The sequence below is a fragment of the Dysidea avara genome, chromosome 11 (genome assembly GCF_963678975.1).
Source record: "Dysidea avara chromosome 11, odDysAvar1.4, whole genome shotgun sequence".
Classification (NCBI taxonomy): Eukaryota; Metazoa; Porifera; class Demospongiae; order Dictyoceratida; family Dysideidae; genus Dysidea; species Dysidea avara.
The window spans coordinates 7,530,240-7,553,873 of record NC_089282.1 but is presented as its reverse complement, the minus strand read 5'-3'; the positions used below and the strand labels follow the sequence as shown (position 1 = coordinate 7,553,873).

General features: G+C 39.5%; 2 protein-coding genes across 2 annotated transcripts in view; one reads left to right on the top strand and one right to left on the bottom strand.

Annotated features, from left to right (window-relative positions):
* The window catches only part of LOC136238049 (protein broad-minded-like), a 49,471-nt gene that overhangs the window by 16,763 nt on the left and 9,074 nt on the right, over window positions 1–23,634 (top strand). The window contains exons 3-21 of the mRNA XM_066028370.1: window positions 3,375–3,518; window positions 9,865–9,922; window positions 9,972–10,175; window positions 10,276–10,401; window positions 11,204–11,282; window positions 12,146–12,243; window positions 12,300–12,361; window positions 12,481–12,619; window positions 12,716–12,772; window positions 18,678–18,747; window positions 18,869–19,006; window positions 19,078–19,247; window positions 19,296–19,349; window positions 19,398–19,522; window positions 19,637–19,826; window positions 19,875–19,955; window positions 20,017–20,097; window positions 20,226–20,313; window positions 20,674–20,789. Of these exons, the coding sequence (XP_065884442.1) occupies window positions 3,375–3,518; window positions 9,865–9,922; window positions 9,972–10,175; window positions 10,276–10,401; window positions 11,204–11,282; window positions 12,146–12,243; window positions 12,300–12,361; window positions 12,481–12,619; window positions 12,716–12,772; window positions 18,678–18,747; window positions 18,869–19,006; window positions 19,078–19,247; window positions 19,296–19,349; window positions 19,398–19,522; window positions 19,637–19,826; window positions 19,875–19,955; window positions 20,017–20,097; window positions 20,226–20,313; window positions 20,674–20,789 (2,080 nt within the window). The remainder of the gene's footprint in view (window positions 1–3,374; window positions 3,519–9,864; window positions 9,923–9,971; window positions 10,176–10,275; window positions 10,402–11,203; window positions 11,283–12,145; window positions 12,244–12,299; window positions 12,362–12,480; window positions 12,620–12,715; window positions 12,773–18,677; window positions 18,748–18,868; window positions 19,007–19,077; window positions 19,248–19,295; window positions 19,350–19,397; window positions 19,523–19,636; window positions 19,827–19,874; window positions 19,956–20,016; window positions 20,098–20,225; window positions 20,314–20,673; window positions 20,790–23,634) is intronic.
* On the bottom strand, window positions 380–1,899 carry LOC136239068 (uncharacterized). The gene is made up of 5 exons (XM_066029809.1): window positions 1,741–1,899; window positions 1,634–1,688; window positions 1,444–1,574; window positions 1,271–1,388; window positions 380–1,002 (listed from the first exon to the last, which is right to left on the bottom strand). Exons 1-5 carry the CDS (start codon window positions 1,827–1,829, stop codon window positions 469–471), a joined length of 927 nt encoding a protein of 308 aa, XP_065885881.1. The 5' UTR covers window positions 1,830–1,899; the 3' UTR covers window positions 380–468.

Genomic DNA, 23,634 nt, shown 5'->3' with positions numbered 1-23,634 from the left:
AGACATGAAACAAGGGTGTGCATCACACATCAAGCTTCCTGGGAGTGAGTTACATATCCCTGCCCAATACAGTGTACCCTATTGGTAAGACTATATGCCTTCTAGACTACCCATCATGTGCTATTACATATGTAGTGGATAAAGAACTATCTGCTAAAAATGTGTGTGTTTACGAGTTTTAAGAATTGTTGTGATGTGAAGTGCAAGGTGTAGATATAGTTTTTAAAAAAGGGACATTCTAATGTATTGTAAAAGGCTTTGTAGATTATGAAGGTTCATACAGGAGTTGACCTTAGGTCCTAAAATTAGTAGTTTCTTAAGTACTTTGTTCTTTATATGGTATAACATTCAGCCTTTATCTTATGTATCTTACTTTGCCATTTGTTTTAGTTCAGCTGTAATAAATTCCAGTACTAAATAATAATAATCTAAATATTACACTACAACACAGTTTGCAGTTATTGTCCTTCAACGGACATATATTGCCACAGTCATTTGAACGTGATTGCTACGGCTTGAAATGGATGATGGTAGACCACAGTTCTCCCATCGACAATCACCAGGGCTGTTCAGTGAACCACTATATGTGTCACAGTTATTACTATAATCTGTTGGTGAATATTTATCAAAAGTCATTCCAACAACTAATGAATTGTGAGGAGCTGGCTGCACACCATTTTTCTGTGTACATTTGTCCACAATTTTTCTGAGGTCTACATCACTGAGTATGGGACCTCTCCAGTCATAGTCAATGAGACGGTTAAACAGGCTTGCGTAACAGTAAACTAGTTTTTTTGTGTGGTATGCACAAATCACCATCTCGGTAGCACCAAATCTTGCTTTATTGGGAATGTTACACCATCCAGTGGCCTTGGTAGTGCATGGCTTGTAATAGTTACTGAAATAAGTCATTTGGCTGTTCAGGGGAAGATCTTCCATATAAGAATGTTGCCACACTAATGTCCATCCTCCACCATCTATTTCTTCCATGTCACAGTACACCTAATAATAAGTGATTATCTGCATGTACGTACAGTACATACTTCTCAAATGTAACATCATCTTGCAAGAGTGCGAATGATTAAAAAACGAGCTAAATGAAGGGCATGGCACCTGTTGCGCTCATGAGTATTTATCCCGTTTTGCTTGGAACAAATACTCGAGAGTGAAACAGGTGCCATGCCCGCATTTTTAAACCACTCGCACTCTTGCGAGATGGCATTACATTTGAGCAGTACTGTACAAGTAATATTCAGCAATGAACACAAACCTGCATCTCCTGAACCCAGTAGACCCCACTTTTAACTGTTGTACTTGAGAGCTGTTCTTTTATTTGCTTGCAAGACTTACCACTGGTGGACTTGCTGAGTCCAAATGTTGGTGACAGTCTGTTGAAAACCATTTTATTTTATGAACTCTAGGCATTGCATGTATTTTACATACTTGTGCAGAACCCATTCACGATTCTTACAGATCCACAGTAGTGTATCAGTTTGATAAGCATATGGTGTAGCATAGTAAAGTTCTCCTTCGATGGAGGTAGTGCATGTTTTTAACGGCTCAGTAACATCTTTCTATACATCCATGAACACAAAATAATTGTGTATTTTCATGTGTAGTTAACTAGCTGTACCTTTGTTATGCCATGGTTCTTAACAGAGTAATCTTCAAGTAGTTCTTTAGCCTCTCTAAATACATACATCTAGCCAACTATAGCAATACAGTAATGTAGTGACTTACCCACGAAGAACCAGCAGAGCACAGATAGTATAGAAAGATACTATAGTCATTCTACCTAGTTTCATTCCTCTTGCTGAAGCTACATACATAGACTATGCAGACAACAATCTTACTGTGACAATAGACACAATGACTATTGTTTCCTGCTAACAAATGCTGTGTGGTGGAGATACATTGTCTGCTAAGCTAATATGGAATTCTCCCACACTCTGTAGTTATAGAGGTATGCATAGTGTGCATGTTTACATGTGAATATGTTTATACTATGTTCTCTTGGGAAGAAGAGCTGTGTGGTACTTCCCTTCCTTCAATTCAGTTTGTGACCAATTTTTCAAAATGTGCTATCATTTATGTTCTGAAAATAATTAGCCTCACTTAGTGTCCACCTCTTTAATAATAAGACCACCTCATTATAGCGGCCGTGCAGTAGTACTGTTTAATAGGGTTCCCTCATAAAATGATTGGTGACACCTAATTAAAACCCATCATAGAAACATAATACACAATGAAAATCAATTTTATGGAATAAGTCTTTGTTAATCTAACTTCAATCTACACTCACAAACAGCCATATATAGAATTTTAAAAACCTTCGAAACCCAAATTTTGGTCTGTCTGGCTGCCAGCTTACCTGACTACAGTTGCAAGGCTGGAGGCCAAACAAAGGCACGGCCACTGATTCACACAATAATAATGAATTCACTGCTGGTGTGTGTCTTTTTAGGTTCTAACAAGTGTCTGCTTTCTGTGCTTTGTGTTTTCATTTATGTTGTTGTCTTCTTCATGCAAGGAACCCATACTGAGGCAGAAATTTTCCACATTAGCGCTTCCCTTATTGGAGCATATTTATAGACCTCACAAACTATATTTGAAATGTTTGAGGTACTGTAAGTGGAGTAGATATGTGTAGCTGCATTTATAAAATGATCACATGGTCAGACCATGCCCCTAAATGTTACACTACTACGTCTTTACTAATCAGAGCACACTGTGACCATGCCCCTTAATAACCTAGCTGCAATTGGCTGTGCTTTTGCTATACAAAATTAAATATGGTAGACCATGCCCCTTAATCTGTTGTGTGGCCTATTCAAGACAAGCAGGGAGATTGATAAAGCAGTCACAGCCATGCATGTATAACATGGCGATGCTGTAACAAAAAAGTTAACAAACTAGTACTAGAGTTCTAGCAATATAAAGTAGTGAAACAAGAGGTATGAATGATGGTAGTTATGTCGGAAAATCCCTATTTTGGCATTGAACAGATGGTGGTAACATGTCAATGTAGGGATTTTCCTACATAGCTATGTTGTAATAGCTACCATTCACTGCTTTTTATTGCTGGCCAGGAACCCTATTTCATTTTTAAATTAATAGCTAGTACCAGCTAATGATACCTGCATCTTCTACAATTCAATACAATACATATACTGGCCATATTTTATGAGACTTTGAAATTTGTCTTTTGCATAACTATGGGGTATTTGATCCACTTGATGTGAATATGAATAAGTTTTGCATTCAGTATAATAAACATTAGACTAAACTCATATCTAGATGGAAATAGCACATGTAGTTTTATGCACAGTATAGTCACTTTATTATTGTTATCATATTGGTGTGTCAACACATAGTTATGATCTAGTGAGAAGTATCAGGAAGAGTATTGATGATGCTATTGGTCCACTGGTGGAGTCACGTTTGGAGGAGAGTGTAGTGGAGGGTGATGGTCATGATACTGTACCATTAATACTGGATGAAGTGTTAGCTTCTAATGAGTGAGTCTATACTGTGTAGTAGTGTATAGTGGTTGTGTGTATAGCAACAGTGAACACTGTACTGTCCCCCGATTAATAATTGTGTAGAGTAACACAAATATTTCAGTAATTGTTCATTTACAAAAAAAGGTAATTTGAAATGTGTACATGGCAACAGTCTTTGTTCACCAGTTTTTCATGTTATTCAACCAAGTGTATTTAACAGTTGTGCAAGGAAATTATAGTAAGGAACCAACTCCAGCAGCTTGCTCTTGAAGCAGTGACACAAATAAGTGTGTTGCCACACTTATAGGGATCCAGTTTGCCAGTGCCAGAATTCTAACATTAGTTATTTTGCTTTAATGTCATTGTGGTTTAGTGGCCGAATTAGATTACCACAATCAGCCATTTGTCTCAAGCTGATATTGTCCACTTGTCAACTGCTGTCCAATGATGGTGGTTGTTTTGGTAGGTGTGCAGGGTTCAATGGTTCTCCTATACAATTATGCAATAGGACCAGTGACATGGTCAGCTACAAATCGTGGCTCCCAATTGCATAAGGCTTGGGGGCAAAACGCCTGGGGGTTCCCAACTTTGAAGCCACAGGGATTTCTAACAATCCTAATGAAACCCTGTACTATCACACCCCAAAGCTAGTCTTGGGATGGAAGAGCTACTCTTGGAGTTGGGAAGACTGGACACAAGTCTACCACACAAGACACCCTGATGTCTGTGCATTTCCTCCCCTGATAGAATAACCCATAATCCCATACCATACGTATGTATGCATGCCTGTATCACATATGTAAATGTCTGGTCAAGTTTAGTCACCTATAGAGGTCTACAACAGAAATAATACCGTGTTTTAAGTAAATACTGGGTCTCAAATAATTGTAACAATCGTCGAATTGTCGTCTCAAGCCGCAACAACAACGAATATCATCAAACGTGGTCAACAGTACATTTACTCATGCGTGAACTTATATATAGTGTTACATGATAACAATGTGTGCATGTACAAGTCAGTATGTTACATTATTCCCCCTCCAGGTCTTGTGTCCTCACAAGTTATGGAGGTACAAAGTCATCATATCTACAAGGGGCTCGTCTTTGGCGTTGAGGGCGAGATGAACTGGTTATAGCAGAGGTCGTGGTATCACCAGACGAAGTGCTTGCTAGAGTTTTAGTTGAATTGTTGCAAGGATTCACAGCTGGTCCGTTGGATGAAGTTGTATATCCTCCCACTGCTGAGTGGACTGGCCGTTGAACTATGTCAGAATAGAGGGGTCGTGCTTGAGTATTGGATGGTAACTGTGGGGCTGGAGCAGCAATTTGTTGTGGGGTACCATAACACAGTTTAAGTCGATTGTGATGGACCACTTTGGGCTGTGCAGAAGATCCTACTAACTTTATTTGATAGTCAACTTTACTCACTTTGTCCAAGACTGTGTACGGTCCTCTCCACTGTGATGTAAACTTCCTAGTTTTACCACGTTGCACAACTGGGGATGAACAGCCACACCTGGTCACCAACTTGGAAAGGGACAAATGGTTTCTGCTTGTCATAGCGCTCTTTATTCTGCCTGTGGGCCGACGAAATATGAGTTCTGGCACTTGAATAAGCCTTATGTAATGACTGATGGACTTCATTTAAAAACGATAGAATAGTAGTCACTGCACCACATCTCTGTTGTGTGAAGTCCAAGAATGCTTCAATTGGAAGAACTGGGGAACGACCAAATGTTATGTGGAAGGGAGTGAAGCCAGTTGTTTCATGTATAGCAGTTCTATATGTAAACAACACTTTAGGGAGGTGGTTGTCCCAATCCAGTTGGTGATCACTAATAACCTTAGCTAGCATGGCCTCAAGAGTGCGATTAAAACGTTCCACTTGGCCATTGCCTTGGGGGTGATAGGAGCTAGTCCTAGTTTGTTCGATTCCAAGTAGGTTGCACACAGATGCCATCAGTTTACTTGTCAAATTGGCACCTTGGTCACTGTGGAGATACAAAGGTGTACCATATCTACAGACAACTTTATCAACAAGTGGTAGTGCAAGGGTTTCGATATCCGTTGATTTTACTGGGAAAGCTTCAACCCATTTGGAGAACAAGTCAGTCACTACTACAATATACTTGTTACCATTCGCAGTTGGTGGTAGAGGCCCCATGATGTCCCAAGACAATTTCTGAAAGGGGTAGTTGCTGGTGATAGTCTCAAGTGGAGCTTGCGGTGTCATGTGTGGCTGGTTTCTTTTCTGGCACTCTGAACATTCCTGAACCCAATTGGTAACATCAGTTTCGTAACCTGGCCAGTAAAAACGTTCTTTTATTTTGACCAAAGTCTTGTGCACTCCTAAGTGTCCTGACTGGTTGTGAAGTTGTTGTAGGACACTTTTCTTTAAAGTATCAGGGATAACTAACTGTAGGTTGCCCTGTGCTGATGACGAAGGGCAAAAATATCTACACAATACACCATCTTCCAGAACTGCATGCTTAAGGCCTGGAGCCACATCTGCTAGTAGTGGGGAATCGTTATTCAGAGCAGAAATGATCGGTGAGAGCACCTTATCGGCTTGCTGGGCAGTTTTGATGTCAGCTATAGGAGGAGAAAACTGATGGAACACTCCGAGCACAGAATTTGATGGAGCAACACGAGACAAGGCATCTGCGTTTGTGTGATTCTTCCCTGCTCAGTGCTTCCATGTGAAATCAAACTGTTGCAAGTACAACATCCACCTTGTAAGGCAACCACCAACATCTTTAACATTACGGAGGGAGGTTAGTGGGTTGTGGTCGGTTACCAATTTGAATGTAAAGCCATAGAGGTAGGGATAAAACTCCTTAATAGCTCCAACAACTGCTAATGCCTCCCATTCAATTGTTGAATAATTTTGCTCTGGTTTTGTGAGTTGTTGGCTCCAATAGGAGATAACTGTTTCTCCTCCATTCTGATGTTGGCTAAGCACAGCACCAATTGCTAGTTTCGATGCATCGGTATAAAGCACAAATGGAATTGAAAAGTCTGGGTATCCCAGAATAGGAGGTTGCATCAACCATGACTTTAAGTGATCAAATGCTTGTTGGCAAGGTGTGCTCCAATTAAACAACTTATTGGGTCTCCACAGTATTTTGTATAGTGAGTCTGCAATGTGGGCATAGTTAGATATGAACTTGCGATAATAGTTGGTAAGGCCCAAAAACTGCTTAAGCTCCTTAACATTGGTTGGTACTGGGTAATGTGATACAGCCACAATTTTCCTTGGGTCTGGCTTTACTCCTACTGCAGATACAATATGTCCCAGGTACTTCACTTCCCGTTGTGCAAAGAGGCACTTGGATAACTTTAATTATAGATTGGCATGTTGTAGTGCTGTAAGTACATTCTCTAGCCGTTCGAGGTGAGTTGAAAAAGATGAGCTAAACACAATAATATCATCCAGGTATATCAAGCATTGTTCCTGAGTAAGGCCAGCAAGGGTGCACTCCATGAGGCGCTGGAACATGGCTGGAGCATTTGTAAGCCCGAAAGGCATGACATTGAACTCAAAGTGACCAAGCGTGGTTGAAAAAGCAGTCTTTTCCTTGTTACCTTCCTCCAACCCAACCTGCCAATAACCTGCTGCTAGGTCCAGGGTGGTAAAATAGCAAGATCCTGCTAAGGAGTCAATAGTAGAATCAATTCTGGGCAACGGGTACGCATCACCGTGTGTAACTGCATTTAACTTCCAATAATCGATGCAGAAACGCCACGAGCCATCTTTCTTCTGCACCATTACCACAGGAGATGACCATGGGCTGCAACTTGGTCGAATTACTTTCTGTTCTAACATACGGTTAACTTCAGTGTTGATAGTGCCTTTCAGTGCCACAGACACGCGGCGCATGGGTTGACGGATAGGAGGCCCGATAGTTGGGATGGAGTGTTACACTGTTGATGTACAGCCTTGTGGTCCTGTGGTTGGTGCAAATATACCCTGGAATTTTGTCAGAAGATTTAGTAACTGGTTACATTCATTTGCAGTTAAGTCTGGAGTAGCGATGTTATCAAAACTAGGTGGATTGTTGGATGGATATGGCAGGTCCTCTGGAGATGCTGAATCTTGTATTGATACAGATAAAATGTTGTCCTCTGGTGTTGCTGCACCCAATCTCATTCCTTGAAAGATTGTCACAGGGGAAGGGCTAGTGTTCATCACCTGGATGGTCACGTTGTTATTTTCTATCACACCTAAGGAACAAGCTAGATAAAGATGAGCTGGCAGTGATGGTGTTGGCTCTATAAGGACAGTTACTCCATTCTTGTGGGTGGCTTCAACCCTTCCTGACAAAAGCTGAATAGACCTTCCTGATATTTCTATATCACTCACTGCATTCAGGATAGTAGTCACACTATCAGGACATTGGGAAACTGAAGTTTTCTGGCTCAACACAATAGGAATAGAAGGCCCAGTGTTACCCCCAAATGACAAGGTGTTGTTGCAACAATCTAATATTGCACCATGTGTCCGCAAAAAATCTGCTCCAAGTAAGCAGTCTACAGCCAAGTTCCTAACAACAATGAACTTCTGGTTTGTTGCAAACTCACCCAATAGTATGTCAGCACTTACTTGACCAATGACATCCAAGGGGGAGCCATTCGCATCTACTGCTATTGTCTCTATAGCGGTGATTGAGATATGTCTAACTATGTGATGACTTACTACTGACACAGCAGCACCAGAATCCAGCATGAATTTAATAGGTGTAGTATGTATGCAGCCATTAACAGAAAAAATTGAGTTTATATGTACAGTGTCTGAAAGTGTTTGGTGGATTTCATTTAAGGCCTCGGCCAACCCCCAACCTTCTGGGCTGACCTCTCCTCGTTTAAAGGACAGTTCCTTTGTAGATGTCCTGGTTCCCCACACGTCCAACAAAGCCGCTGCCTTGGTGGTCTAGGCTGACGATAAGATACTCTAGGTGGCTTAAGTTTGGTTTGTAAAGTTTCAAGCTGTTTTGTCATTTTCTCCATTAGTATTTCCAACTGACCATTCTGTTGTGCTGGCTGTTGGTGGATTGCATTGATATTGTGCACCTCTTCCTGAGCAGACTCAAAAGAAAGAGCATACTCAGCGTCAGTTGCATGCCTGACAGCTTCATCGAGCGTACTGGGTTGGCCCTTAAGGAGCAATTGGCGGCAAATAGGAGGTGATAAACCAGTTAAGAAACGCTGCAGAAGTATTGCAGAGGTGAGAGCTTCAGTAGGGTAAGATTCAACAAACAACTTTTTTAATTCCACTACAAAATCCCTAATCTTCTCACCCGGGAGTTGATGTCTTGACATAAACAGCTGTCCTGCAGTTAATGGATCTCTCACCAGCCCAGCTTGTTTCATCAGGGCCTTTTTCAATTGCTCCAAATTACCACGAGTAGTATCATCAAGGCTTACATAAATATCTACTAGCTTGCCTCGCAGTAGACTAGGCAGTATCAACTTCCGTTTACCACTCCTTGGCTTCGGAGACCAGTTCAAATCGTATCCACGACCTCTGGAAATCTTCCACAGTGATCTCTGGAAGCGGCAAATCAAACTGCTGTGCCATCGCTGTAACCTGAGAGCAATACAGGAAACAAAAACAACTTGAACTCTAAATAAAACCTACTCGCCTGTCCAGGTACCGTTATCGCAACTAATTCACCACGGTACCACAGCTTGTTTGGTTGTTTATGAAGAGTTCAGGCGATCCCACTCCTGTCACCAGTGTAACAATCATCGAATTGTCATCTCGAGCCGCAACAACAACGAATATCATCAAACGTGGTCAACAGTACAATTACGCATGCGTGAACTTATATATAGTGTTACATAACAATGTGTGCATGTACAAGTCAGTATGTTACATAATTACCTAGTGCAGATAATGCTACAAATCATGAGATTACCAACAAAGTGAAAACATTTTATAGCCTTTCTTATAAACTTGAATCTGTGTTATATACTAAAGGTTGGAATACATCAAGGAGAATACAACTTTAAGGAATAAAATAAAATAGATTCCAAGGAATACAGGGTATGCGATTAGTGGTCTTGTGTATAAACACTCCTCTCACATAGTTGCCAGTCTTGTTTAGTGGCTGGGGTAAACAGTTGTCTGAAAGAATTAAATGCCCTAGCCATGATTCAAGATAATACACTACATCAACAGACCATGTACCAGCAACCCATTTATTGCATACTCTGACAGTTGTTTTCCTATTGGATTAGTATACTGAAACTCTCACAGTAAATACAGACACATTACCCCTAAAGCCATGCATGTATCTAAATGTTAGCTTATTAGCAAACTTATACACATATCCATATATATCTACTTTTTCATCTACAGGCACACCAGTGTGTACCAGTCTATAGTTTCAAGTGTGGAAAGTGCTGTAGACTCTATGGTAAGTATGAGCTTAAGCTGCTTGTAAATAAAACTTGATTCTTCTACAGTTATTAAACAACAGCACTTTGATGATCAGTCCTGATCAACAGTCTTCAGTGTCATCAACATCAACAGCTACCCAGTACTTCAACCTTGATGACTCCATTAGCTCAGAGTTCTCCAGTGCTGTCAACCAAACTGGATTGATGTTTATGCCACTTGAACAAATCAAAGGAATAGTGGAACATCTCGGCTCTCACCAGCAAACCGATGTAAGTGTATCTAGCAAGTGTGTTCATAGTGGCATGGAGTGAATTCACAGTTATAAAGTACAAGAGCTGTGATGAGAATGTACTCTTGTTTGTTGTGTAGGTTCGACTGAGAGCGATGCGTAGCTTACATCAGTTTCCACCTGGTGACTTGTTGGCTAATGAAGACTGGCCAGAGTTAAGACAGTCACTGCAGAAAACTTTGAGAGATTCAAATGCTTCACTATCAGTATGTCAGATAAGTTAACTCATGTATTTACTGTATAGCGGGAAATTTTCGAAAGGTTAAATTTTCGAAAAAGAGTGCTTGATTGGAAATTTGAAAAATATTTTCAAGACAATGTCTCTTTACCGCGCCGCACCGTAGATAATTAATTCACGGAGGAAGCTAACAGTGGTTACATTGATCATATACATAGCTAGAATTTGCTACTTTGATTGTTCAGTACAGCTAGATAAATGTTCAATCTGGCTTTGATAGAATCTCGTCTAGCTATCCTAGAGTCTTCCTTCGTAGGTTGAACCATGTTGTTCGAGCCATAGCTAAGTACATGGCGTTTTTCAGCCCATATAGATGTTTACTGTCTTTCCTAGTAATTTCTGGTCTCTCGAGCTCTTATAGGCTTCAAGACTTGTGGTGTCATTCGTGCTCGCTCATATGCGCGCGCATGGTATCTAGCTATAGCTATATGGCTAGCTACTTGTGTGTGGCCCAGTGCCTAACTATAATACATTAAGCCTATAGCTAACTGATATTAGCAGAAGGCTATGCATGCGTGCACTCGCAAAAATCATTTATGTATACCTAGCTATACTTTCTTTGATTGTCACTTCAAAGCCGGAATGTACTATTTTCGAAAACACATATTTATTTTCGAATTTTTCGAAAATTCAACCTTTCGAAAATTTCCCGCTATACAGTATTGTATTTACAATGTTATAATACTATGTACCATACAGTACATAAAGCAAACTTTTTGTTTTACATATATCAAGTTCTTATGATGTGTATGTATGTATGTATCATACAGGACCTCAGTTTGAAGCTACTGGCGAGGATGTTTTCATCTCATACTTCTAAAGCTACCAAAGAATCATACAGTTGTCTTGGTATGTATATTAAGGGTTATAGTTTTAAGCAGAGTGAATCAAAGATGCACATAAATTTTTATCATGAACTATCCATTATTATGTATCTCTTGTGTTTAGTCTTTGTTTCTAATATGTAACCTAGTCTGGGAAAACTAGTCTTATTGATTTTAAAGTATCAAGAAAATGTCAGTTTTAAGTATTCAGTGTGTTGTATGTAGTTCACCAATAGTTGAAGCTACATACGTGTACCAAATTTTCACATGTTTCACACCAATTTCTTACCTTCCAGAGCATCCACTGTACAAGGAGCTAACAGCTAAGTTTCCTAGATAGTTTTAACTCAATGTTGACTGTATCAGGCCAGCTCCAAAAGGGGTGGGCGGTGGGGGCCAGAGCAGGGCTAAAAAAACTTAAAAAGAAGGCATAGGGATGAATTAGCCAAATTATAGGTCATTCAGGTCTCAAAACTGGTTAAAATGAAAGGACATTTACAGCACAGGTCTTTATTAAACACCGTGGAACTGTACAACCACAGCTATCCCTAGGCTGGCCAGAGCTCCATTGGGGCCCCAGACTGCTCATATGGATTGCCACTTGCTTGGGAAAAGCAGCCAGCAAAAGCAAGTATAGCTGATTTTGATTGTGAAATTTGATAGTTTATTCATAAAACTTTGTGTAAATGGTGAAAATCAAGTCTGCTGTCATGGGCAATAACACTGGTTTTCCCAGACCCAGTCACATATGCACACACACGCACGCAATAAAATTTTACATTTATTTAAGGTGGTAAATATAAGGAAACAACATGCTACTGTAGCTTACCAAATTTTTGGTTGGTGATATACAATTAAATTATCCTTGTTTTGTACTGACATTTGTAGCTGAACACTTAAGATGGTATTTTGAGGGTCTACAACAGTCACGAGTAGCTGCTAAGATTGATATGGGAGAGGGTGGTGATGTTAGACTACTGAAGAAGGTGTGTGACTACTTTACTCTTTATCTATGACATCATAATCTTTGTGTTGCATATAGTTTCGATTACTCAATGAGTTTCAGAAGGATGTGACTACTTTCTGGGTCAGATATAATGAAAGGTACTAGATTAAGTGCTTGTAAATTGTTTTACATATGCATATGAATCAGTACTTGTTTATACATACTGTACTTGCATACATATGTTAGGCCTCACTATAATGTTTGTTTGTTCTTGCAGTGTTATTAGACAAATTGCAGCAGACACATTTGCCTTGTTATCAGTTTGTTGCGATGATGGAGGTAATTTACAACTGCTCACTCCATTCCATTTCCTGGCCCTACTGGACCCAAAAGCACAATGGTTCTGCAAGTGGATGGTATGTATGTGTGATTTTGTAAATGTGATATGTACGTACATACAATGTATGTTAAGTAAAATGGTTTTGTTATATAACTCTGTTTTGTTAACACAGCATGGTTACTATGGCAGAACTGAAGTGATTTATCAACTGAAGTCTTTTCCTTTGATAGTAAGTACAAATGTTACTATAGTGAAATTCATCCCACTGAATGCAAAGCATTACTAATGGGCTATAAATATTTTCCTACTTGCGTATAAGATTTTGTTGTATGAAAACATAGATAATGTCACACACTGCATGTGAAGTATGCTTGTAATTGTTATGGATGTACGTACATGTAACCATAGATAATGTATGTCATATGGATTGGATATGCCCATATTATTTACATAGTTATGTCATGCTTGTTTCGCTGCGTGTAAACTTTATGGCCTTGACAAATGAAAGATTTGCTGTTGTTGTAACCAGCAAATTAGTGTTTGTTGTTTACAGCTGGGTTAGTTACCACCTATACTAATTGGAGGCTGGACTGGGTAGGGACGCTGGAGAGTAGTAAATAACAACATAAGAAAATCTAATCCAAAACAGCCAAGCTGTAAAAAAAGAGTGCGGCCCTGAGAAAGGCTATGGTGAAAAAAGATGTGAAATCCAAGGTGGCGGCCAAGAAATGGCTGTGATGGTAGGTTAATGGTAAAAATTTTAATAACAACAATTCAGGTGAATTTGGTGCCGCTTGGTCTTGGCACAAAATTCACCTGAATTGTCGTTATTAAAATTTTTACCATTAACCTACCATCACAGCCATTTCTTGGCCGCCACCTTGGATTTCACATCTTTTTTCACCATAGCCTTTCTCAGGGCCGCACTCTTTTTTTACAGCTTGGCTGTTTTGGATTAGATTTCACTTCTTTTTGTATTTGTATACCCCAAAGTCGGCCATAAAGCCGGCCTATGGCCGGCTTTAGGGCTTTTTAACCTGTCATTTTTTCTTTACTACAGGAAGAAGAAAAGATGAAGCAGGGTGATTTCTTTGTAGCTAACCTCTCTGCAAGGTGATCCTTCTGACTGATCTCTCTACCGGATGACTTGTTTGTAGCTGAACTCTCTACAGGGTGATTTGTTTGTAGCTGAACTCTCTACAATGTAACTTCTTCTAGCTGAACTCTCTACGGGTGGTTTGTTTCTAGCTGATCTCTCTACAGGGTGACTTGTTTCTAGCTGAACTCTCTACAGGGTGATTTGTTTGTAGCTGAACTCTCTACAAGGTAACTTCTTCTAGCTGATCTTTCTACAGGGTGATTTGTTTGTAGCTGAATTCTCTACAGGGTGATTTGTTTGCAGCTAAACTGCTACAATGTAACTTCTTCTAGCTGAACTCTCTACGGGTGGCTTGTTTCTAGCTGATCTCTCTACAGGGTGACTTGTTTCTAGCTGAACTCTCTACAGGGTGATTTGTTTGTAGCTGAACTCTCTACAATGTAACTTCTTCTAGCTGATCTTTCTACAAGGTGATTTGTTTGTAGCTGAATTCTCTACAGGGAAATTTGTTTGCAGCTGAACTCTCTACATGGTAGTTTCTTTGTAGCTGAACTCTCTACAATATGACTTCTTCTAGCTGAACTCTCTACAGGGTGACTTGTTTCTAGCTGATCTCTCTACAGGGTGACTTGTTTCTAGTTGAACTCTCTACAGGGTGATTTGTTTGTAGCTGAACTCTCTACAAGGTAACTTCTTTTAGCTGATCTTTCTACAGGGTGATGTGTTTGTCTCTACAGGGCAATTTGTCTGCAGCTGAACTCTCTACATGGTAGTTTCTTTGTAGCTGAACTCTCTACAATGTAACTTCTTCTAGCTGAACTCTCTACGGGTGACTTGTTTCTAGCTGATCTCTCTATAGGGTGACTTGTTTCTAGCTGAACTCTCTACAGGGTGATTTGTTTGTAGCTGAACTCTCTACAAGGTAACTTCTTCCAGCTGATCTTTCTACAGGGTGATTTGTTTGTCTCTACAGGGAAATTTGTTTGCAGCTGAACTCTCTACATGGTAGTTTCTTTGTAGCTGAACTCTCTACAATGTAACTTCTTCTAGCTGAACTCTCTACAGGGTGACTTGTTTGTAGCTGAACCCTCTACAGGGTGATTTGTTTGTTGCTAAACTCTCTACAAGGTAACTTCTTCTAGCTGATCTTTCTACAAGCTGATTTGTCTGTAGCTGAATTCTCTACAGGGCAATTTGTTTGCTGCTGAACTCTCTACATGGTAGTTTCTTTGTAGCTGAACTCTCTACAATGTGACTTCTTCTAGCTGAACTCTCTACAGGGTGACTTGTTTCTAGCTGAACTCTCTACAAGGTAACTTCTTCTAGCTGAACTTTCTACAGGGTGATTTCTTTGTAGCTGAATTGTCTACAGGGCAATTTGTTTGCAGTTGAACTCTGTACATGGTAGTTTCTTTGTAGCTGAACTCTCTATAATGTAACTTCTTCTAGCTGAACTCTCTACAGGGTGACTTGTTTCTAGCTGATCTCTCTACAATGTAACTTCTTCTAGCTGAACTCTCTACAGGGTGACTTGTTTCTAGCTGAACTCTCTACAGGGTGATTTGTTTGTAGCTGAACTCTCTACAAGGTAACTTCTTCTAGCTGATCTTTCTACAAGCTGATTTGTCTGTAGCTGAATTCTCTACAGGGCAATTTGTTTGCTGCTGAACTCTGTACATGGTAGTTCTTTGTAGCTGAACTCTTTACAATGTAACTTCTTCTAGCTGAACTCTCTACAGGGTGACTTGTTTCTAGCTGAACTCTCTACAAGGTAACTTCTTCTAGCTGAACTTTCTACAGGGTGATTTCTTTGTAGCTGAATTGTCTACAGGGCAATTTGTTTGCAGTTGAACTCTGTACATGGTAGTTTCTTTGTAGCTGAACTCTCTATAATGTAACTTCTTCTAGCTGAACTCTCTACAGGGTGACTTGTTTCTAGCTGATCTCTCTACAATGTAACTTCTTCTAGCTGAACTCTCTACAGGGTGACTTGTTTCTAGCTGAACTCTCTACAGGGTGATTTGTTTGTAGCTGAACTCTCTACAAGGTAACTTCTTCTAGCTGATCTTTCTACAAGGTGATTTGTCTGTAGCTGAATTCTCTACAGGGCAATTTGTTTGCTGCTGAACTCTGTACATGGTAGTTCTTTGTAGCTGAACTCTTTACAATGTAACTTCTTCTAGCTGAACTCTCTACAGGGTGACTTGTTTCTAGCTGAACTCTCTACAAGGTAACTTCTTCTAGCTGAACTTTCTACAGGGTGATTTCTTTGTAGCTGAATTGTCTACAGGGCAATTTGTTTGCAGTTGAACTCTGTACATGGTAGTTTCTTTGTAGCTGAACTCTCTATAATGTAACTTCTTCTAGCTGAACTCTCTACAGGGTGACTTGTTTCTAGCTGATCTCTCTACAATGTAACTTCTTCTAGCTGAACTCTCTACAGGGTGACTTGTTTCTAGCTGAACTCTCTACAGGGTGATTTGTTTGTAGCTGAACTCTCTACAAGGTAACTTCTTCTAGCTGATCTTTCTACAAGGTGATTTGTCTGTAGCTGAATTCTCTACAGGGAAATTTGTTTGCTGCTGAACTCTGTACATGGTAGTTTCTTTGTAGCTGAACTCTCTATAATGTAACTTCTTCTAGCTGAACTCTCTACAGGGTGACTTGTTTCTAGCTGATCTCTCTACAATGTAACTTCTTCTAGCTGAACTCTATACAGGGTGACTTGTTTCTAGCTGAACTCTCTACAGGGTGATTTGTTTGTAGCTGAACTCTCTACAAGGTAACTTCTTCTAGCTGATCTTTCTACAAGGTGATTTGTCTGTAGCTGAATTCTCTACAGGGAAATTTGTTTGCTGCTGAACTCTGTACATGGTAGTTTCTTTGTAGCTGAACTTTCTACAATGTAACTTCTTCTAGCTGAACTCTCTACAGGATGACTTGTTTCTAGCTGAACTCTCTACAGGGTGATTTGTTTGTAGCTGAACTCTCTACAAGGTAACTTCTTCTAGCTGATCTTTCTACAGGGTGATTTGTTTGTAGCTGAATTCTCTACAGGGCAATTTGTTTGCAGTTGAACTCTGTACATGGTAGTTCTTTGTAGCTGAACTCTCTACAATGTAACTTCTTCTAGCTGAACTCTCTACAGGGTGACTTGTTTCTAGCTGATCTCTCTACAATGTAACTTCTTCTAGCTGAACTCTCTAGAGGGTGACTTGTTTGTAGCTGAACCCTCTACAGGGTGATTTGTTTGCAGCTGAACTCTCTACATGGTAGTTTCTTTGTAACCGAACTCTCTACAATGTAACTTCTTCTAGCTGAACTCTCTACAGGATGACTTGTTTCTAGCTGATCTCTCTACAGGGTGACTTGTTCCTAGCTGAACTCTCTACAGGTGATTTATTTGAGCTGAACTCTCTACATGATGGCTTCTTTGTAGCTGAACTCTCTATTAGGTACCTTCTTCTAGCTGATCTGACTACAGGGTGACTTGTTTGTAGCTGAATTTCCTACAGAATAACTTGCAATGTAATATAACTGAGTAAATTAAACATGCAGCTGAATGCTTTATTAGGGTGACTGTTCTATTAGAGTATCTCGATCTCGCATTTGCTGCACATAGTTGCCTTTCGAATCATAACTCAGTGATTTGTAATCCGATTCTTCTGTACTACTGCAAGAACTTTCTATGATGATTATTCCAGCTACATACTGATTTTCAGCTCGTTGCTCTAAGCGGTTTGCCTGGTAGACACGAAAACTAATAGTTTTTTTATTCATAAAAATCGATCGCGTAATTTTGACACAGGTTGGGTTTTGTGTCATATCTCCATGGTCTTTATCCCGATTCCTTTCAAACCACAAAAAGGCACTCCTACGATGGTTGCTCCATCTACATATCAATTTTCAACTGATTCCTCCAAGGCGTTTACCCTGTAGGCGTGACAGACCTTCGACCTTATTTTACGCAAATAATCGGTCATAACTCCGTGAATGTTCATCGGATTCCTACCAAAGTTGGTACGGAGATCCGCCTTAATGAGCCCTTTAAGTGTGCCAAATTTTAGCCCAATCCGAGCACGCATTCGTGTTTTATGGCGAATTTTGCGAAGTGTGCGAAATGAAGAAGATGAAGAAGAAGAAGAAGAAGAAGAAGAAGAAGAAAAAAACGAAGAAATTAAAACGAAATTTTGTTCGCTCGTATCTCGGAAATGGCTGGAGCGATTTTCTTCAAATTTGGTATGTAGACTCCCCTAACTGGGCGGCACGTCTCTAGCAAATTTGGTTCCAATCGGATAAGGAATCACAGAGCTACATAGGTGTGAAAATTGCGTTTTCTTTCTTCCTGTTAATATACTCACGGTGTGGCGCGCCGGCTTCTTGGGCCGCACGACACACTATCGTGTGTCTTGATTCAGGTTTAAAGGTGAAATAAGGTGTTTTGAAATGGTTGTGCAAATTTCCTGAAAAAAAAACAGAAAGTGCAGCGTTGTTTCTTTGCTGCTGTTTACACCACTTGTAGCAGGTAGAATGTAGTAGGCTAGCTAGATATTCACTGCTTCGCTGTATATTTCCACTGTTTCGACAAAACTTCAAAAACAGGTACTACTTTGTGCAATTGTTTAGCTCAAGCTGAGCAGTACTGTAGCATAAAATCTATTTCAATGTATCACACATATCTTTGGTTGTGTAAATACGGTGATGAGAAGTCAGCTAATAGTGCTGCTGCTGAAATATTAGCTTGTGTGTACCTGCCATTGTCACCTGTCGCAAACAATATTTCTCCCAATGTCGTTCAGTACACAATGCAACACAATAAACAATGTAAAAGGAATATCCACACCTTCACACTGGCCTTCAAACAAGCCAGAGAAGCCAAACAGCCACTCAATACACTTCCTAATGTATTGGCGTACCGTAACCAGGATAGGAAAATAATTTAATGGGCATTTCCAATCCATTAGGAATGCATACATTATCTACGATGTAACATAGTATTGTTCTCATCACATCAGTGTTGATAATGTGTTGTTAGTTGCAGGCATGTCTACGACAATTGTACAGTTTTCCATCAAGTCAAATGTTGCAGACTGAAACAGTAGAAGGTTAGAAAGTGAAACATATTTGTCTAGGGCTTGGATACTAGTATATATTCTCAACTGGTTTCCATGGTGCTGCTACTATTGTACATAGCTGTACAGTTAAATCACACACATCTTTTGTTAGATGGAGAATTTGAGCTGGTGTACAAACCAGTAGAGTTAGATGTGTTAGTCTTTGCTCACCTCATGTCTTTCTTGGAGAGGTTATTACTGTATAAAGGAGGTCGTCAACTTTTCCCAGTACAGCTAGGAGACAAAAATGGTATGATACAAAAAATCCTATAGTTATGCTGCCAGCTTATGACTCTTTTAATTACATACTGTCTTCCTTAGTTACCGTTGATGATGTGTTACATAAATTGGTGGACATTTTGTTGCATTTTCCATCTGGATCACATGATCTCAGTCCTGCTGAGCGGGAGCTAGACCCAAGTCACATGGCCATCCATTTAATAAAGGAAGTAGCTCAGGGTAATGAAATGTGCCAGGAGATCCTGTGTAAAGTTAGTTGTATAATTTACACATGCATGTTCACTGTGCATTTTGTGTAGGATTCGTTTATGCTGTATCTGATTAGTCCATTAAAGAAACTACAGGAAGGAGAGGTAATAAGTTCAGTCCTGTGTATTGTATCTGACTGTCAACAACCACAGATCTCACACACTAATGACATCATACTGACAGTGATTGCAGACCTCATTGCTCAGTTGGCCACTTCCAGTAAAGGACTTCGTTACTTGCTATGGGGAGAGAATGGTAAAAAGTGGCAAGAGAATAAGTAAGTTTGTGTGATATTATTTCATTTTGAACTAATGCTGTATGCATTAATACTATTGTATTCTTTATATCAAGCAGCCATTGTGTATTTCTGTATGTGTTTGTTCCCTTTTAGATTTGCTGTGGCTCATGTTATTTCAAAGTTTGTTGCAATGTCACTGGAGGGTAGTCTGACAACGAAACCTTCATCAAATGTGATATTGGCTTTCCTGTTTGCTTGCCGTCAGCTCTACAAAACTGGGGAAGGATTACTGACTATTCTGCCTTACAACCTGCACAGCCTCATTGCAGTGGCATGGAGGATGGTACATGTCATATACAAACATTGGTTAGTTTACTACTATCTTATGTAGGCTAAAGACGATAAAGCTGGTTTTACTCAGTGGAAAGAAACTCTGGTAGATAACTTGCTCAATTTTGCTGCTACTCCAAAGGCATGTACCAGCACTCACATAAATAACAGCAATGCCTAGTCATTTTGTATACTGTATACAGGGGTTGTTATTACTACAACAATCAGGGGCATTGGAGAGTTGTACTCAGTACATGTTCAATCGCTATAAGCTGAAGTTACAGGTACAGTGTATGTACTGTACTGCAGTAAAACAAGTAGACTTGTGTAGAGTACAATGCTTTATTGTGAGCATGTATCTGCAGCAGTAAAATACACTAATTTGGGTTTAATGAGATATTCTTGTCTACAGGTTTCAAAATGTGAGAAGTTTGGTTATGGCTATATGGTGACTCAAGTGGCAGCCACTTCTCCAGGGATGCTGGCTCTTCTCAACACTGGTTAATATCTATTTGTATTTGTGAATGTTTTGCTCCAATTATAGTTTGAAAAATGTATTAATAAAATATTTTTAAAATTACATATGCTATATGCTGACACCGGAGTTGATAATATTTTGGGGAAATTGAATATTGCCTAATACTTCAGTAGCTATTGAGCAGGTTAATGTGTTCTGTTTACAATTTACATCTCAAAAAGGTTACAGAGAAAAGCTTATGCTTCAATAATCAGGATACTTGTCTGTGGTCTCCTTGGGTACATGCCACTGAAACCAGGGCTCCTCACTACACTGCAGCATTGTCCCATAGTGTCCTGTATCATATAATATATACTGTTGATGTTGTTCTACAACAATGTAGGTTTTGTGGCTGAGTTTGTATCCAACTTGTGGTCCTTGCTGGAAGAAGAAGATGACTATCGTTTAGTATCACCGTGTTCTGGTCCCCTTGATCCATCAAACAGGACAGCACATAAAGTAAACAAATGTGTGTTATAGTAATATCACAGCGGAGTAGAATATCTTAGGTATTGACATGAGTTTGAGGCAAAGCTGATGTGTGTTATAGTAATATCACAGCAGAGTAGAATATCTTAGGTATTGACATGAGTCGGGCAATTGGAAACAGTGAAAACGGAAATTGGAAATGGAAAGTGGGAATGGAAAACAGAAATGGTCAAATCATCATATAAACGTACCCTAGAGTTAAACCTTTGTTTAGTGGCCACCTCTTAAAGACCACCTTCTTATAAAGACCACCTACATACAAAGACCACATTGTAATTAGTTCTCAAAAATAGGAGACCTTATAAGACCATTTCATGGTCTGCTGAAAGACCACCCTCTTTACAAAGACCACCTCGTAATAATAGCTAAGATTCCAAGTATGTATTCCATGACTTTATCAAAACAGCTAGGCTCTTACGGTAAAACCTCACTTAGTGTCACTTTTAAAGACCACTTCTATACAAATACTATATTGTAATTAGGTTCTAAAGATAGGTAAGGCCACTTTATGGTCACCTTTTATAAAGGCCACCTGTTTACATGGTAATATTTGATAAGCTTCAAACATGTATTTCGTGACTCATAGAAAGAGGTCAATGTCATCTCCCATATTTTGGTCCACACTTCACTCAAGTCATCTACCATTATTGCTTAGTTTGTACCAGAATGTGCCAAGTCCTTAGTCTATGCAAGTCTAGTACACTACAACCTATATATTGTATCAACAAAAAATGAGGTCTCATAAAGAGATGATGACCTTAAGAGCAGACATGGGGCCAAGTACATTTGAAAGTACTTAAGTAAAGTACAAGTACTTTTGAATTTTCCAAGTATAAGTACAAGTACTCTGGCGACAATCAAGAGAGTACTTAAGTAAAGTACAAGTACATGCTGGAAGTACTCAAGTAAAGTACAAGTACATTTTACTGTAGCAAAATATATACTGTATTCAGTATATTGTAGTATGTAAGTGTACCTAGTGGGGTTGGTACTTTCAGGTTTTTGTCAACTATTCACTCTCTTAAACATTTAAAATGCACTAACTTTAGCAGCAGCATTGTTTTTATTTGCCAGAATTCTATGACATCATTAATCGTGGCTACATGATACATAGTAAGGTTAGGGAAGGCACTAGAAGAATTGTACAATGCACCTTCATGCAATTTTGTTAAGTACCCACTGTGTACAAACTATGTACAATGTTTGCAGTACTTACAAATACTTAAGTACTCAAGTACATACAAGTACTTAGTGAAGTACTTGAGTATAAGTACAAGTACACTGGGGAAATTAAGAAAGTATTTAAGTATAGTACAAGTACTTTCAAATCTGTACTTAAGTGTACTTAAGTATAAGTACTCATGTACTTGGCCCCATGTCTGCTTAAGAGTGTAGTATTTTTTAGCTGACCTAGCTGTTTTGATAAGTCATGGAGCCGATGATTGGAACCTAGGTATTACCACAATGTGGAGAGGTGGTCTTATAAAAGGTGACCATGAAGTGGTCTTGTAAGGTCAGTGTACCTTAGACATCTTTGAGATCTAATTACAAAGTGGTCTTTATAACAAGGTGGTCTTTAAGAGGTGGCCACTAAATAAGGGTTTTTACTCTAGAGTACATTTATATGATGATTTGACCATATCCACTTTCCGTTTCCGGTTTCCATTTCCACTGTTTCCAATTGCCCACATGAGTCTGAGGCGAAGTTGAGGCGAGAGTTAATAACTAAGACATTCTACAACTGCTATGGTATAACTGGCTTATATCCAAGTAAAAGACTGTGGGCCCCTTGATGTATATGGTTTCATATACAAACAAGGACAACTGTTCATGCTATGATATAACTGGCTATCCAAGTAAAAGACTGTGGGCAGTTTGATGTATATGGCTTCACACTCAGCACATTATGCTGACACTGAATTTTGATTGCCAGCATTGCACATTTGGTGTCTAACACAAAATATGGTAGTTATTTCCCACTACCAAGCACAACCTTTTGAAGTATGGCTTCACTGGGATATCATACAGTACAATAGTAACTGTATAGTAGGGACCACAAAGGAGTAGGCGTGGCCCACGAAATAGTATCACCCAAAAAACAGCCTCAATTTTCCCTGACGACGATGAGGCAGTATTGGTTAGGTAAAACTAAGCCCAAACAAGCTTTCAGATCGACCCGAAACGCTTTCAACAAGTTGCTATGGAATTTTAAAAAATCTTATTCGACGGAATTTTCTACTAACTGAGTAAGTAACTGACTGATGCCTTCAGACAAGTATAACTCGATAATGGCTAAGGCTATGGGCTTGATTTTTCACTGTTTGACGTCGCTTCTGCCTGACAGGTGCCTTTTGGCATACCACAGTACGTACAATGCATTCTTCATGGACTTACCAGTGTCCTCCTTTGTGTCCCATTCATCTTTGCTGACAGCGAAAAGTGTTGATTTGGTGGTAGCATGTGATGGTTTCCCTTCATAATGGAAATCGTCCGTATTTTTCATAGTGGCTATTTTGATTGCAGAGGTGCTTTTCAAATAGTTCTTGATTCGTACTGCTGTGTAACGGGTTGAACATAGCCTACATCTAAGAGTAATGGATACTTCACTTTTCAGACGATAATATAATTGGGGCGCGTGGCACGATTTCTTTCTTATGGTATGTGTGGATTGCAGAGGTGCTTTTTGAGCAGTTCTTGATTCGAAATGCTGTGTAACGGGTTGAACATAGCTGACAATGAAGCGTAATAGATACTTCACTTTTCAGACGATAATTGATATAGCTGGGGCATGCGGTGCCATTTCATATGCGGTATG